General features: G+C 33.4%; 1 protein-coding gene and 1 long non-coding RNA gene across 18 annotated transcripts in view; one reads left to right on the top strand and one right to left on the bottom strand.

The window, feature by feature from the left end:
* LOC127701475 (uncharacterized) overlaps window positions 1-17,793 on the top strand; it is a 104,705-nt gene that overhangs the window by 14,196 nt on the left and 72,716 nt on the right. For 2 of the 3 annotated variants that reach the window (XM_052205347.1, XM_052205348.1), the window contains one exon: window positions 12,088-12,194. In XM_052205347.1, coding sequence (XP_052061307.1) covers window positions 12,095-12,194 — 100 coding nt within the window. In that variant the 5' untranslated portion in view covers window positions 12,088-12,094. Of the gene's footprint in view, window positions 1-8,682; window positions 8,854-12,087; window positions 12,195-17,793 lie in introns of those variants that run through there. The other variant, XM_052205349.1, reaches the window with a different exon arrangement.
* LOC127701527 (uncharacterized) lies at window positions 13,429-17,148 on the bottom strand. Of its 15 annotated transcripts, XR_007982087.1 has the most exons (7): window positions 16,510-17,148; window positions 16,316-16,416; window positions 15,985-16,122; window positions 15,695-15,796; window positions 15,411-15,458; window positions 15,267-15,314; window positions 15,200-15,218 (listed from the first exon to the last, which is right to left on the bottom strand). It is a non-coding gene; the product is annotated as an uncharacterized LOC127701527 (long non-coding RNA). The 15 variants fall into 15 exon arrangements; XR_007982077.1 differs by having other exon boundaries at window positions 15,411-15,512; window positions 15,701-15,796; window positions 16,219-17,142; XR_007982075.1 differs by having other exon boundaries at window positions 16,219-17,134.

Here is a 17,793-nt window from a genome sequence, read left to right as displayed (position 1 = left end):
ATTTTTGTGGATATCTGATTTAATCAATTTCCCAAAGCCTGCAAAGAAGCCTAAAGTAATTTTATACTTTATTGAACTTTTATATTTGTAGAACCTTTAAATTTGTGGTTTACCTTTTTCTCTCATCAAAATCCACGAAAATTAGAACCCCACATATGAAAGTGAATCCACTGTACATGTATATTGTTATGATACTTTCAACCAACTAATTTGCATGAGTGATTTAATTTTGTACATTTATTGTAAAAGAAATGATACTTTTCCACTTACATCTAACAGTTGTGATCTGAGTCAGATCACCCCTACCAGATCACCCTACCTTGAGTTTCTTTGTTCTGCATGCTTTCTTTTGTTTCGTAACATTTTGGTGGGAATGTTGAACACACAATAAAACTTAGAAATATTTATTTGGAATAAAGACTAACTTTCAAAATTTATGCAGAATAAAATCCACTAAATTTCCAGTGACTATGCGGGGAATCAAACTCAAGACCTTAAGCATATGAAGCCACGATTCATACCCCTATACTGGGATGACTAGATACAAACTCACTGTTAATTCAACATATTTAAACATTGTATTCTGGGCTCATCAAGGGTATATACTTTATAGTAATATATAAAGTATATTATAATTATTGTATGGCATGATGTTATGAGACGTAAATATTTTTTTCATATAGTCTTGAAGAGCTGGGATGTAAAAAAGTTATCCCACTCCGACTTGGTGCGTCAGTGTAAGATCACCCTCTGGCCTCTGGCCATCCGGTTGATCTAACACTGACACACCGCGTCCTAGAGGGATAACTAATACAGATTCACTTGAAACATGTATTTTCATCTACTAAGAAGATAATTTTTTAGTTCAGGTAAATTTATCAATGGTGATGGATAATTTAAAGGTCCCATTGAATAAACTACACAGAGAACAATAGCTATTGTATTTATTCAATGGGACAAGTGAACTGATAAAAGTTTATTAATACCTTGACCAAGAGGAGATGACTTTTTGGAAAACTTTCATTTAAACCTTTGGTACTGGATTCAATATGTTGTTGGTTCATAGGCATTAGAAGTTGATATTTACTGCTTCTCCACCAAACATACACCATTTAGAAGTAAGAAAAATGCCTAGTTGGTTTAGAGAAAGATGTCTGTGTGGGTTGACATGTCTTCAAGTTAACTTTACGAGATATTTGCCTCATCTTGTCCCTGTACAAGACAGGGTTCATGTCCATGTCACTACTCACCTTGGAGATTTTGTCAGATTAACCTTTTGATGTTAAACAAATACCCAAAGTCCAACCAACCCCTCGATTGTAAATATGAATTTAAGTTTTGTAAAATTCTAGATTTTATTTAAGAAGGACAAATAATTGACTGTAAGTTTACTAGGCCTTATGGGAAAGTTCTTCTCAAAATAACTTTACCACAGTAACCTAAAAGATTTTTTTTTAGGTCATGTAAACTTTAACCTATTGTAATACAAATTGAAGCATCTACAGTTCTACATGTTGGTATAGTAAAATCAGTTTTCCATGTACCCAAGGGAGATCACTGATATCAGCTCATTGTAGTGGTTAAATGATGTGAAATAATCTTGTTAGACATGCATACTTAAGTATAAAAATATATATATTTACAATGATTATTTTCACTTATTAATTGTATTCAAAGTAGAAAATTTACAGTTGATATTGCTTGGACACCTGTTCCCTTTTCGTATAAAATTGCACAGTAGATTATTCCTGAGTTGTTTGTAAGTATTGACTGCAGCTTTTGTTATACCATTGCTCTGGAAATCAGGGGTTGGTTTAGAGATTTTGTTTGTCAGTCTATATTTCTTATTTAAATCCTCTATACCACTGAATTGATTTCAGTGAAACACTCAAGAGAATTCTCAATGCTTCAATTGGTTAAGACAATCCCTATTTATATTTGTTTTGTTTCCACAATGAAACACGAATTTTGTTTTATCTTTTCATTTGCTATTTTTACAAATGAGTTAAAATGTCTTATTAAATATAGATCAGCACCTTAAAATAGTAGATCAATTTCATTGAAACTTACTGGAATTCTACAGAACATAATGCTATAGTATAAGTTCTTAATTATCCATTGCAACAAAGTTACCAATGCAGTGATTGAGTATGTCCATGACACAATTAAGACATGTACAAAGTAGAGGTTACACTGTACACCTGCTTTACACAAAACTTGCTACAATGATTTGGTATGAGGTCTTACCTGAATCCTCTTAATATCAAAGTCATATAGTGCAAAGGTCATTGTACATGTAATTTGATTTTTTTTTGGCGAAGGAAGATTTCTTTTTTTGGGGATGTATGATTTCAAACAGTTTTGCAGTTTGTAGTACCCAAGAACGACCGTCAACTGTACTGACACACATAGGAGGCCTGGCATTAGCACCAGATTGGCCTGGTGAGATGTTCGGCACACTTAGGGTAGAACATAAGAGTCACTGTAGCCTAGTAAGATGTTAGGTATGCATAGGAGGCAGTGCATAATAGTCGCAATGGCCTTGTGAGATGTACGCCACTGTTAGGGCAGGGCATATTAGTCACAGTAGCCTGGTAAATTGTTGGGCACAGTATGGGGAAGGGAATAAGAGTCAAAGTGGCCTGGTGAGATGTTAGGCACACTATGGTGAATGGAATTAGAGTCAAAGTGGCCTGATGAGATGCTAAGAACACTTAAGGGGGCAAGATATCAGTGTCATAGTAGCCTAGTGAGATGTCAGGCACGCAATGGGGAAGGACATAAAAGTCAAAGTGGCCTGGTGAGATGTTAAGGACACTAAGGGGGCAGGGCATAAGAGTTACATTAGCCTAGTGTGATGTTAGGCACACTGTAGGGGATTACATAAGAGTCAAAGTAGCCTGGTGAGATGATAAGAACACTATAGGGGCAGGGCATAAGAGTCACAATAGCCTAGTGAGTTAGGCACACTTAGGGGGCAGGGTATAAGAGTCACAGTAGCCTGATGAGATGTTAAGGACACTAAGGGGGCAGGGCATAAGAGTTACATTAGCCTAGTGTGATGTTAGGCACACTGTAGGGGATGACATAAGAGTCAATGTGGCCTGGTGAGATGATAAGAACACTACAGGGGCAGGGCATAAGAGTCACAATAGCCTAGTGAGTTAGGCACACTTAGGGGACAGGGTATAAGAGTCACAGTAGCCTGATGAGATGTTAAGGACACTATAGGGAAGAGTATAAGAGTCAAAGTGGTCTGGTGAATTCTAAGAACACTAAGGGGGCAGGGCATAAGAGTTACAGTTGCCTTGTAAAATGTTAGATTCACTTAGGGCACAGGGCATAAGAGTTACAGTTGCCTTGTAAAATGTTAGATTCACTGAAGGGTGCAGGGCATAAGAGTCACAGTACCAAGATAACTTTTGTAAATGATATCCCACAAATATATATTGATAGATTTTAACAGGTTTTGCAAAATATAGGTTTATATATATATATATACAATTAATAAGTTTAAATGACCAAATCTCTAGTAGTTATGTAAAGCAATTATGATAATATTTTTCTTAGTTATCATCTTCTGGAAAATATTTATTATTTAAATAATATACTGTTCTCATGTTTAGATGAAGTCTGTTTTGAAGTTCCAGTTTTTAAAATTATAGGTAGTTTACAGAGAATTAAAGGTTTGATTTCTTTAAATATTACTTTATTAAATATTTTTATATTCAAATATAAAGAGAAGTCAGAAGTCATTTGAACTCTGGTGGATAGTTGTCTCATTGGCAATAATACCACATCTCCTTATTTGTATATGGACTTCTAAGCAATTCTTGATTACCAAAATAATTAGACAGTACATGTTCATGCTGTCCCTTTTTTTGTTGCTTTTGTTATTTCTGTGTTGCATTAGATAAAAAAGCATAGCATTGCATTTTGTGTTCTATCTGGCTAATTAGAGATGTGTCATAGCAAATGGGGATTTCAGCTTACTTAACCAAAATAAAAGAAATGATTGAAACAGATTGTATTATATGTTTTGAAGTGTTAACCTGCAAAGTAGTCATACAGGTAGATAACAACAAGCCATAAATCTTTATACACATAAATAATAATCATATAGATTTCCTACCACTTCATCAAGAGCGATTTATTGACATTAATTAGTAAAGAAGGTCTCACAGCTAGGGGGATTTTATAGTTACATGCTAAAGTCATTACTTTAGATTGATTTTGAGGGGCTGGATAATTGCTATTTAACATTTAGGTAAATAGACATTGCTACTTCAGGTTGTTACATAATGTGCATATAATTTGTTATAGAATTTTTTACTTATTTTGCTATTAAAAGTACATTCGGTGTTTTATACTTTTTGAAGACTGAAAAGTCATTATGAGTTTAATGGGAAGAGGGCTTCTACTTAACTTGTGAGATGATTTCCTACATAAAATAAATACCACATTAAATTAAAGGTTAACTAAGTACTGGAGTTCTAATTGTCCAATCTTCCAGCAAACTACTTAAAACTGGATTATGCTGAGAGGAATAGCATCAATTGTCAAGCCACAGGATAACGGCAAAAAAATTTAAGGCATTAAAATCTCCAGTTTCTACGATATATCCAGTCTCTTTTTAAGATACTAAAAAAATAGACGATAGAATGCATCCTAGATTACATCATGACACAAAAACACTTTGTACCCTGCTTAAGTAATTCAACAAACCCACCCCTACCAACTTCACAAAATCATCGTTTGGGTTTTTCAGCTCAAGATGACTGAATGGCTGAATGCTTCTCTTATACATGTCATTAGTGATCTTATTATAAGCTATGGTTTTGAATGAGTATATATGTGCCCCATGCTACTTTAACCCCTTTGAATGAGTATATATGTGCCTCATGCTACTTTAACCCCTTTGAATGAGTATATATGTGCCTCGTGCTACTTTAACCCCTTTGAATGAGTATATATGTGCCTCGTGCTACTTTAACCCCTTTGAATGAGTATATATGTGCCTCGTGCTACTTTAACCCCTTTGAATGAGTATATATGTGCCTCATGTTACTTTAACCCCTTTGAATGAGTATATATGTGCCTCATGCTACTTTAACCCCTTTGAATGAGTATATATGTGCCTCATGCTACTTTAACCCCTTTGAATGAGTATATATGTGCCTCGTGCTACTTTAACCCCTTTGAATGAGTATATATGTGCCTCATGCTACTTTAACCCCTTTGAATGAGTATATATGTGCCTCGTGCTACTTTAACCCCTTTGAATGAGTATATATGTGCCTCATGCTACTTTAACCCCTTTGAATGAGTATATATGTGCCTCATGCTACTTTAACCCCTTTGAATGAGTATATATGTGCCTCATGCTACTTTAACCCCTTTGAATGAGTATATATGTGCCTCATGCTACTTTAACCCCTTTGAATGAGTATATATGTGCCTCGTGCTACTTTAACCCCTTTGAATGAGTATATATGTGCCTCATGCTACTTTAACCCCTTTGAATGAGTATATATGTGCCTCATGCTACTTTAACCCCTTTGAATGAGTATATATGTGCCTCATGCTACTTTAACCCCTTTGAATGAGTATATATGTGCCTCGTGCTACTTTAACCCCTTTGAATGAGTATATATGTGCCTCGTGCTACTTTAACCCCTTTGAATGAGTATATATGTGCCTCATGCTACTTTAACCCCTTTGAATGAGTATATATGTGCCTCGTGCTACTTTAACCCCTTTGAATGAGTATATATGTGCCTCATGCTACTTTAACCCCTTTGAATGAGTATATATGTGCCTCATGCTACTTTAACCCCTTTGAATGAGTATATATGTGCCTCGTGCTACTTTAACCCCTTTGAATGAGTATATATGTGCCTCGTGCTACTTTAACCCCTTTGAATGAGTATATATGTGCCTCATGCTACTTTAACCCCTTTGAATGAGTATATATGTGCCTCGTGCTACTTTAACCCCTTTGAATGAGTATATATGTGCCTCATGCTACTTTAACCCCTTTGAATGAGTATATATGTGCCTCATGCTACTTTAACCCCTTTGAATGAGTATATATGTGCCTCGTGCTACTTTAACCCCTTTGAATGAGTATATATGTGCCTCGTGCTACTTTAACCCCTTTGAATGCCTTGTTTTGAAGTATTCAGTTTATATATAACAGAGAATTTTTTAAGAGTCAGGTCAACACCTCTCATGGGGAAATTTGGTAGGTCTGAAGGGCCAAAGGTCAACACCTCTCATGGGGAAATTTGGTAGGTCTGAAGGGCCAAAGCTTTATGAAATTTACTGCCAAATCTACTGACTAAGTAAAGATTTAAAAAATAACAAAGTTGCTTGATTACAGATAAATCAGCTTTGACTGTAGCTACTGTAAAGTGCTGTCATAACTAGTACTGCATCTGCATGGGATACCTGAGTTCATATTGAGATTTGATACATTTTGTGCATATTCTTAGTTATGCTATCTTGTCCATGCATTGTTCTTAGTTGTTTGTTTTTGTTTGTCAATTTTATCTGAGGATTTGGTTGTTGATATTTGCTTTGGTCTGTTGTACTGTCCATATTTTTGGTAATTTCTGTTATCAGATATTTTTTTTATCAAATCTTAAGTTTTAACACAATCCAAATATTAGATTTCCCACAGTTCCATTTCCTCAACATGTAATTTCTTCTCTTTTCGGTAAAAATTGAGATCAGTTTAGTACATAATTTGACCTTGAATACTGTGTTACCGTTATCAAATGTATATTAAGGTGTTATAGTAACTATAGGTCACTGTGTTATGTTGAGCTTTATCTAAACCAATTTCTGACTTGTGCAAGTTATGTAATTTTCCTATCTGGTAGGTCTAGGTTTATCCAGTAGGACTTTTTGTCACATGGAACCAGATATAAAGTATGGTGATGTTAGAATTTTGAAAAGAAATTGAGGGTAAGGGATTCTCAAAGTAAAGAAAAGTAAAAGTATATCATGAAATTTGAAATATTATTGACTGGTTTGACTACAAATAGTAAATAATGTGATGAAATTTTTTTTTAGTAAAATATAATGCACAGTCTTATATAAATTGCTATTAATAACATTGCACATAGAGCTAATTTTGCAAAAATGCACTTTATTAAAATGTCTCCTAAATCTAATTTTGCAACAATGTACTTAATAAAAAGTTTGTTCAATCTCAAAAGGGTCCTAATAATTTTAACATAATACATCAGTACAAAAAACTTTTCCTAAGTTTGGAGGCCTATAGAATATCATAGTTTATCTGTTTAGCTGAACCGTCGAGCAGGATCACTTCTGTGGTCTTCCTTCGTTGTCATCTGCAATCTCAGTGTTGTCTTTTTAGTGTTGTCTTCGTAGTCTCCGTCAGTCTCTGTCAAATGGCACGACAGAATTCAACTATACATGCACAGTACATGAAGTTGTGCACATGCTATTTTTACGAGTTTTGCAGTTTCCTATACCAAAACATAGACCCTAATATTTTTTTTATTTAAGATATATTATTTCAGATGGTAGGCGACACACGTTTTATTTTGTAGACTCACATTTTGTCTATTAAGGAAGATCATCGGCATATATTTCCTCAGATAGAATCTTTATATACTATGCAAAAATGTACATTTTTACCATGCTTTTTCATAAATATAATACATAAGGTCACTGTGCTAATTTTCAAGCAAAATTGCCCTATTTTGCATAGATTTTTTTCATAAAACAACACTTTTTTGTGAATAAAAAGAAATTATTGAGATAGAATTTTGAAATAAAATATGAGAAGATAGGTTGTATGATATTCTCTAAGTAAATAAAAGGAAAAAATGGTGTCAACTAACTTATTTTCTTGCTACAAGTAAGAAATGAAAATTTCATTAATATTCCTTTATAAAAAATTTTACTGTAAGAGTTATCACCCCTTCAATCATTGGCTAAGTTGAAATTTTTTTTTTTTTTTTTTTTTTTAAATATTTGGTATTTATTAAAACAGTCTAAATAATGCAATTAATAACTATTTTTTCTTTATTCAAATAAAAAGTTTTACACATCAATTGCCAATCTGTCTCAAAATCTGCAGATTTAACCTAAGAATTAGACTAATTGTGTACTGCTATTTTACAATCTAAGGTGGTGGTATACGGTCATTCTACCTTAAAGGTATCATTAATTTTTCGAAATTCAACTGTCAATTTTACATCGATATATTTGAATTTAATGCTGTGCAAAAGAATGACATACGTTTATGTTAAAGATAATCTATGACATGTATAGAAAGTTTTGCCACCTCATATTTCAGGATAAATTATAAATACCTTAGTTACATACAAATGCTTATGATTGTGTTACTATGTTTGTAGAATTTTTAAACTATTATTCTTTCCACATTGTAATTAAAGAATTTTCCTTTTTCATAATGTATATATATTTCCATTAATCTTTAAAATGAAACAATTGTCCGTTGAATACAGAATTACTCCAGAAAGAATTCCATTTAATTTATTGTTTTGGAATATTTTGTAACTAGAACAGAGACAAAAAACAAACAAAAGCTATATACATCAATAATTTTTTGTTGTTTAAGTATTACTTTTAAGCATCGGAAAAAATAATATACACAGTAGCTCTCCCAGGGAGTCAGGGATTACTGCATGTTCAGATTTGTCATGCTAAATTGTTAAAGTAAGGAACAGCAACAAATTGCTCTGACGTTAGTAGGCATTTTTTTTTTGAATTGGTGGTCCCAGGACCCCAGCAAGTCCAAAACAGGCTGTCAGATGTCAGAGCAATCACGGACTTCAGTAAATGATGGGCTGTAAGGTAATATTACATTTTAGATCCATCTTATATGCTTCAGTTGCTCACTTTTATTATTTTTTTGCTTCATTCATTTATCTATTATTCAACAGAATTGATAAGTTTTGTACATCATTGATCATTATATGAAGTGTCAACCTCCTAGCATTTTTATATTTACTGCTGACGATAATGGCGTGTAATGATTGTAATTTGTATCATTAAGTTGAAATTCAAAGGTGGAGTCATATTTATATATGAACAAGGTAAATTGTACATTCTTAGCTTTATCTTACAGTAAATAGTTCTTTATTGAAATTTGCAATATTAATAAAAGGAGATGTTTGATAAACACCAATGAGACAGCAACCCAACAAAACACAACACAATACAAAGCAGCATTCAAGTTTGCTTTGTAGGCTGGTTTCTCCAACAATTAGGCCATAGGGAAGGACTCTTCATCCATATTGCATAAATGAAAATTGTTTTTTGAAGATCGCCTTGTATTACTATTAGTCTGATTAAGTATTAAACTTACTACACATATCATATACAAATTAAAACATCGAAAGTTGTTACTAGTGAATAGGTAATTAACCTCTTGAAAGCACTTGTGCACACCTTGCTTCAAGTACTTGTTGATAATTTTCTATACATGTATGTGTTAACTGGTTGGATATTTGTCATTGCTGCGGGAAGTTTTAACATCTGGGGGATAGTACATGTATCAGTATTTTGTTGTATTCATCCATCTATGTGCCAGAATAGTTAATTAGCAGTGAAAATCTGTTATTTTTTTCAATTTTGAACAAATTTTTGTTGAAAATTTCTCAACCATGTTTTTACATAAACTTGTACATTAAGATTGATGTGAACAGTTGTAGATGATTCATTATATCCTAGGTATTCTATTGTTTAAAACGAAATTTTACTTAGTATTTGGTGCAGGTTAAAAATGGTAAAAGATACATTGACATTTTAAGAATGTAGTAATATTGCAGATGGATTAGCTCATTATGAAATGCTTTGTGACTAATGCAAAGTTTGGGGGACAAGGATGTTATATTTTAACTTGCTAAAAGATATTTAAAAGTGCAAAAACACCTCAATCTATTGCAAATGATCAATTCAAATTGATCAATTCATAGCGAGAGCTATTTACTATTTTGATATTGTGGAAGATAAAATTGCTCTGAAAAATTGAAGGCAAATTACCTGAATCATGCAGTTATATCTGGGTAGATTTGATTAATGCATGTATTAATTTCTTATATCTAACTGACCATTTGCAAGGCAAAATTTAGGTAAATGTAGGAATTTTATGTCATGAAAGAACAACATCTTGTTCCTTTACTTTAGGTTATGTCAAGTACATGTAGGGATTTTATGTCACGAAAGAACAACATCTTGTTCCTTTGCTTGAGGTTATGTCAAGTACATGTAGGGATTTTTTATGTCATGAAAGAACAACATCTTGTTCTGTTGCTTTAGGTTTTGTCAAGTACATGTAGGGATTTTATGTCATGAAAGCACAAAATCTTGTTCCTTTGCTTTATGTAATGACAAGTACATGTAGGGATTTTATGTCACGAAAGAATAACATTTTGTTCTTTTGCTTTAGGTTATGACAAGTACATGTAGGGATTTTATATCATGAAAGAACAACATCTTGTTCCTTTACTTTAGGTTATGACAAGTACATGTAGGGATTTTATGCCATGAAAGAACAACATCTTGTTTCTTTGCTTTAGGTTATGACAAGTACATGTAGGGATTTTATGTCATGAAAGAACAACATCTTGTTTCTTTGCTTTAGGTTATGACAAGTACATGTAGGGATTTTATGTCATGAAAGAACAACTTGGTACTTTACTTTAGGTTATGACAAGTACATGTAGGGATTTTATGTCATGAAAGAACAACAACTTGTTCCTTTACCTCAGGTTATGTCAAGTACATGTAGGGATTTTATGTCATGAAAGAACAACATCTTGTTCCTTTGCTTTAGGTTATGACAAGTACATGTAGGGATTTTATGTCATGAAAGAACAACAAGTTGTTCCTTTGCCTAAGGTTATGTCAAGTACATGTAGGGCTTTTATGTCATGAAAGAACAACATCTTGTTCCTTTACCTCAGGTTATGTCAAGTACATGTAGGGATTTTATGTCATGAAAGAACATCTTGTTCCTTTACCTCAGGTTATGTCAAGTACATGTAGGGATTTTATGTCATGAAAGACCAACATCTTGTTTCTTTGCTTTAGGTTATGACAAGTACATGTAGGGATTTTATGTCATGAAAGAACAACAAGTTGTTCCTTTGCCTTAGGTTATGTCAAGTACATGTAGGGATTTTATGTCATGAAAGAACAACATATTGTTCCTTTGCTTTAGGTTATGACAAGTACATGTAGGGATTTTTTGTCATGAAAGAACAACATATTGTTCCTTTGCTTTAGGTTATGACAAGTACATGTAGGGATTTTATGTCATGAAAGAACAACTTGGTACTTTACTTTAGGTTATGACAAGTACATGTAGGGATTTTTGTCATGAAAGAACAACATATTGTTCCTTTGCTTTAGGTTATGACAAGTACATGTAGGGATTTTATGTCATGAAAGAACAACTTGGTATTTTACTTCAGGTTATGACAAGTACATGTAGGAATTTTATGTCATGAAAGAACAACATATTGTTCCTTTGCTTTAGGTTATGTCAAGTACATGTAGGGATTTTATGTCATGAAAGAACAACATCTTGTTCTTTTGCATTAGGTTATCTCAAGTACTTGTAGGGATTTAATGCCATTAAAGAACAGCATCTTGTTTCTATGCTTTAGGTTATGCCAAGTACATGTAGGGATTTTATGTCATGAAAGAACAACATCTTGTTTCTTTGCTTTAGGTTATGACAAGTACATGTAGGGATTTTATGTCGTATACTCAAATATTTGGTTATAAGTAGAAAGTGACTTTTCTGAGATCCCCACATTTTTAAAATTACCTCGTGAGATTGATCATTATGTACAATATAATTAATTTTTGTGACTATTGAATGCGCCACCCCTCCTTTTTCTATGCTAGGCAAAGATGGGAGATTAAATATTAGGCATTCTCATTAAAATGAAACCTCTCAGACTGAGAGCTTCCGAACATATAAATAAGGATAGCAAGTGAGAGGTTTGATTTTAATCAGACTGAATATTAGGTTGATATCTTTTATTAATAGTAATAATTCATTTTACTCTTTTACAGGTTTGGGATGGATGTGAATAAAAATATATTATTGATTTTTCTGTTGATTGTGGATATACTCATAGAACCAGTTGTACAGGGAGCTGACAGCAGAGGCGGGGGACCAGGTAATTGTTTAACAAAATATCCTTTAAGTAGGTTTGAACTACTGTATCACTAGCCTGTCAACACTGAGGTTGTGCATTCGACTCCAATCTTAATTGACTATGATTGTCAGTTTTCCTACCAAAGGTCATGGTTCTCTGGCTTCCTCCATCAATAAAAACTGACTGCCATGAAATGGCACAATAGTTCTGAAAGTGGCGTTAAACACCAATCAATATAGTTAAAATTCTTTGAAAGGACACTGATGTCTATATCTTATGCAAACATTTGACATTGCAAAATATAATTTCTGTTTTAAAAAAAATTACATTCACAAGCCCTTAAATTACAAAATATATAAATGACAATTTGAACTAAAATTAAAAATCAGTTTTATTACAAATAAAGAAAAGGAAGCAGTTTTCTACAAAATAAAAGAAGGAAGCAGTTTTCTGCAAAATAAAAAAAAAGGAACCAGTTTTCTACAAAATAAAAAAAAGGAAGCAGTTTTCTGCAAAATAAAAAAAAGGAAGCAGTTTTCTACAAAATAGATAAAAAGGAAGCAGTTTTCTACAAAAAGAAAAAAGGAAGCAGTTTTCTACAAAATAAAAAAAAAGGAAGCAGTTTTCTACAGAATAAGTTAAAAGAAATTACCACAAATTATCATAGTGAAATTTGGTCTTCTTCTATTGTAATTGTGTGTGGCCTATAGTTTGTGTTACTATAGTAACATTTGACCTACACCACAATAATGTTATTTGCTAGTGAAATGTACTTATTTGTCAAAAAGGTACACACCATTTAATTAAATTACTGTAGATTTCTGGTAGATAAAATACCATTGTACAGCAGACTTCACAGTTATTTATGATTGGGTGTCTAGTGTTAATGGACTATATATATATATATATATGGAGAATGACCTTCCTATATTGTAGTTTGTAGAAAAGGAATTTAAACACCTTGTTGAGCATTTAAAAGCTTATAGATCACATTGGAAACTTGATAATCCAATTATATAGCTAGGAGAGTACAACACAAACTTCTAATGTCGTTGGCATTGGGAAAATGTAACAGGCTGTTAGCTAAGTTAGACCTGAAATAACATGGTTGATTGTGCACTGGACGTCACATCATAACACTATACTAATAGCTATAGGGACTGTTATAACAAAATATTTAGTATTAACAAACAAAAAAAAAAGAGAAAAAGCACTAATATAGAACGAAAAAAATTCTTCCTATATACACATACACATACACATATGTTTTTGAAAAACAAATTATTTTCTAAATATTTGTACATGGACATGATCAATTATTTCTTCTTTCTAAGCTCAGTAATATTTTCTTTTTATGTTAAGTTACAATAAACATAAATTCTGGATCTTCTTTTTGCAGTCACCCAAGAGCAACACATGGAAGTTCATTTAGGTTATTTAAAATCAATAATATTGCTGTCTTGTCCTGCATCACATGTAAACTTTGACATATGAAATTCAATTCTGATTTAATGATCAGTCTATATCATGACTGACATATTAAATATTAAACAACTTAACTTTTGAAGGAAGTATTTTGAATTTCTGTTGATCAAAAATAGGGAGCATTTCCAAGTGAATAATCTACAATTAAATAGTCAACATCATATTTTAACTTCAAACATGTAGTTCATTAATATTAATACAGTATTATAATGGGGCAGAAGGATGGCTAATTATTTTTATTTATAATAATTTTATTAATTCACATATATAGGCGAAAATTGATGTAAACAGTGCTTATTCAAGATGTCTTTTTCCTTTCACTCAAAAAACAAGAGCTTGCATTGGGGATAAATAAAGGAGCATTAGATCTCACTCAATCTCGATTTGATTAAAAATAAAGTGTATTTTTTTAAGGAACATCTCTTTCATTGCTGTTTATCAAACAGATTCTGATATGAATTGGCAAATTTTTGGATGTTCACAGTACAGATAAGTCTGAGTATTGAACAGAGAACTTTTACATTGTCATCAAACTTTATGGACATGTTTCCTATCTGAGCATATCCATGTTTATGAATTAATATAAAAATCATTCATCATAAGACCAATTGACTTGAATGTTAGCAACTATAGGTCGCCATACAGCTTCTACAATAAGCAAAACCCATACCCCATAGTAAACTATAAAAGGTCCTGACTTGACAAAATGTAAGACAACTTAAAAGGAGAGAGAGAACCCAATGGCTTGATTTATATACAAAACAATAAACGAAAAACAAATGATTAACAGCATTGAACGACAACCACTGAATTACAGGCTCCTGACTTGGGAGGGACACATACATAATGTCTGAGGTTAAAAGAAGTCTTGTTATGTTACAAGTTTTACCGGTACATTTACAAAATCTGAAGAAAAAAATAAATAACAGAAAAGATAATTCAATCTTAGAATATGTGTGCTTTTAGTGAAGAAGATGATTCAAATCAATCCCTGTTTGATAAAACATCTTAAACTTAATTATTAATAACCTATACTTAAAGATGTCAATATATATATATATACTGAAATAAATGTTAATCTGAAAAAAAAGATGTCTTAAACGCCCCTGTGCCCCACTTCAAAATGTACTTCTGAAATTAAATCTCTTAATTAAACACTAAATTGACTCTCAAAAAAAAAAATCATCATATCAAACAAGTGCTTCAGTAACTATTTATATATGTACTGTAGGTATTTGCCTTGAAGACAAAAAATGCACTTGTTGATGACAGAGATAGAGTAATTGAATAAATCTCTTGGGAGATATAAGACACCTGATCAATACTTCATCAGTAACTTTGTTTACCTATTCGTTAAGATTGACACAAGTCTAGAGGAGGGTTAACAACATTATTATAGACAAAATTGTAGGAAATTAATGATGTTGACTAGTTTTGGGAGATTGATAGAGGATAAGAGGTTACCTGTACCATTACAGAGTTTAGGGAGATTGATAGAGGATAAGGGGTTACCTGTACCATTACAGATTTGGGGGAGTTTAATAGAGGATAAGGGGTTACCTGTACCATTACAGAGTTTTGGGAGATTGATAGAGGATAAGAGGTTACCTGTACCATTATAGAGTATGGAAAGATTGATAGAGGATAAGGGGTTACCTGTACCATTACAGAGTCTGTGGGGATTAAAAGAGGATAAGGGGTTACCTGTACCATTACAGAGTTTAGGGAGATTGATAGAGGGAAAGGGCTTACCAGTACCATTACAGAGTTTGGGGAGATTGATAGAGGATAAGGGGTTACCTGTAACGTTACAGAGTTTGGGGAGATTGATAGAGGATAAGGGGTTACCTGTACCTTTACAGTTTGGGGAGATTGATAGAGGATAAGAGGTTACCTGTACCATAAGAGTTTGGGGAGATTGATAGAGGATAAGGGGTTACCTGTACCATAATAGAGTTTGGGGAGATTGATAGAGGATAAGGGGTTACCTGTACCATTACAGAGTTTTGGGAGACTGATGGAGGATAAGGGGTTACCTGTACCATTACAGAGTTTGGGGAGATTGATAGAGGATAAGGGGTTACCTGTACCATTACAGAGTTTGGGGAGATTGATAGAGGATAAGGGGTTACCTGTACCTTTACAGTTTGGGGAGATTGATAGAGGATAAGAGGTTACCTGTACCATAAGAGTTTGGGGAGATTGATAGAGGATAAGGGGTTACCTGTACCATAATAGAGTTTAGGGAGATTGATAGAGGATAAGGGGTTACCTGTACCATTACAGAGTTTTGGGAGACTGATGGAGGATAAGGGGTTACCTGTACCATTACAGAGTTTGGGGAGATTGATAGAGGATAAGGGGTTACCTGTACCATTACAGAGTTTGGGGAGATTGATAGAGGATAAGGGGTTACCTGTACCATTACAGAGTCTGGGGAGATTGATAGAGGATAAGGGGTTACCTGTACCATTACAGAGTCTGGGGAGATTGATAGAGGATAAGGGGCTAACTGTACCATAACAGAGTTTGGGGAGATTGATAGAGGATAAGGGGTAACCTGTACCATAATAGAGTTTTGGGGAGATTGATAGAGGATAAGGCGTTATCTGTACCATTACAGAGTTTGGGGAGATTGATAGTGGATAAGGGGTTACCTGTACCATTACAGAGTTTGGGGAGATTGATAGAGGATAAGGGCTAACTGTACCATTACTGAGTCTGGGGAGATTGATAGAGGATAAGGGGTTACCTGTACCTTTACAGTTTGGGGAGATTGATAGAGGATAAGGGCTAACTGTACCATTACTGAGTCTGGGGAGATTGATAGTGGATAAGGGGTTACCTGTACCATTATTACAGAGTTTGGGGAAGATTGATAGAGGATAAGGGGTACACTGTACCATTACAGATCTCCCTCCATATGATCTTGGAATGATAGTCTTATGATGTTTGTATAAAATAAAGGAATTGTGGGGAATACAATAATGTGACAGCAACTCAACAACAAAAGTAACCAAAAGACATCTTGTTGGAACCTACCGTCTTTATGTCAGTCATACTGTGGATTCATTATTATTTGTGGTAGACCAATTTTCATTTGTTTCGTGGGTGAAGGTGAAACACAAAGTTATATATTCAATGAAGTACAAATTTTCTTTGGCTTGTATGCACAATTTTACCTCAATCCACAAAAATCAGTACCCAAGAAAATAAGTAAATCCTTTGGATTTTTTTTTTTCGTGAATTGAACTTGCTGTTAGTTTTCTCTTTTGAATTGTTCACATTTTTTCCTTTCTTGGCCTTTTATAGCTGACTAAAGGTATAGGTTTTACTCACTGCTGAAGGCTGTACCATGACCTATAATTGCTTACATCCACATAATTTGAACACCTTGCATAGGTATAGGTTTTACTTACTGCTGAAGGCTATACCATGACCTATAATTGCTTACATCCACATAATTTGAACACAAGTGGATAGTTTTCTCGTTGGCAATCTCCTTATTTTTATATTCAACAGTAGAAAAGTGTCAAAACAATATGGCCAAAGACCGAAAATACAATGACAAAGGTAACCAAAAGACATAAAGAAAACACACAGTCTTCAACAATTGACAGGTGTCATAATAATATTGCCAAAGACTGAAAATGCAATGACAAAAGTAACCAAAAAGGCACAAAGAGAACACACAGTCTTCAATAATACGCTGGTGTCTTTTAAATATGACAAGCTCTAAATGATCATGAATCTATAAAAGTTATGAATAAATTAAATGGAAATAATCACAGATCTGTCATGAACACCAACTGCTCCAAATAACAAAAAACAATGATTTTATGTGAAACAACCACTGACTAGGTTCCTGACTTTGGAAAGGTAGATAAATATGTGGCAGGGAAGAAATTTTTTTTCATATCTCCCCGCTATTTAGCTTACCTGGTTTGAATGCCCATGTGAGCTGTTGCAATCATTTTGTGTTCGTCATCAGTCCGCCTATCATCTAAATATTTCTTTCAAAATTTTCTCCTCTGAAACCACTCCATGGATTGAAACCAAAGTTTGTCTGCTTCATGTATAAGATGTCTACTATGAAGTTTATGATAATGGTCCAGGTTTATCAACCAACATGACC

Source organism: Mytilus californianus, unplaced genomic scaffold, assembly GCF_021869535.1.
Source record: "Mytilus californianus isolate M0D057914Y unplaced genomic scaffold, xbMytCali1.0.p SCAF_5, whole genome shotgun sequence".
NCBI classification, from domain to species: domain Eukaryota; kingdom Metazoa; phylum Mollusca; class Bivalvia; order Mytilida; family Mytilidae; genus Mytilus; species Mytilus californianus.
The sequence above is the reverse complement of the archived record's forward strand: the minus strand, read 5'-3'. Positions and strand labels throughout refer to the sequence as shown.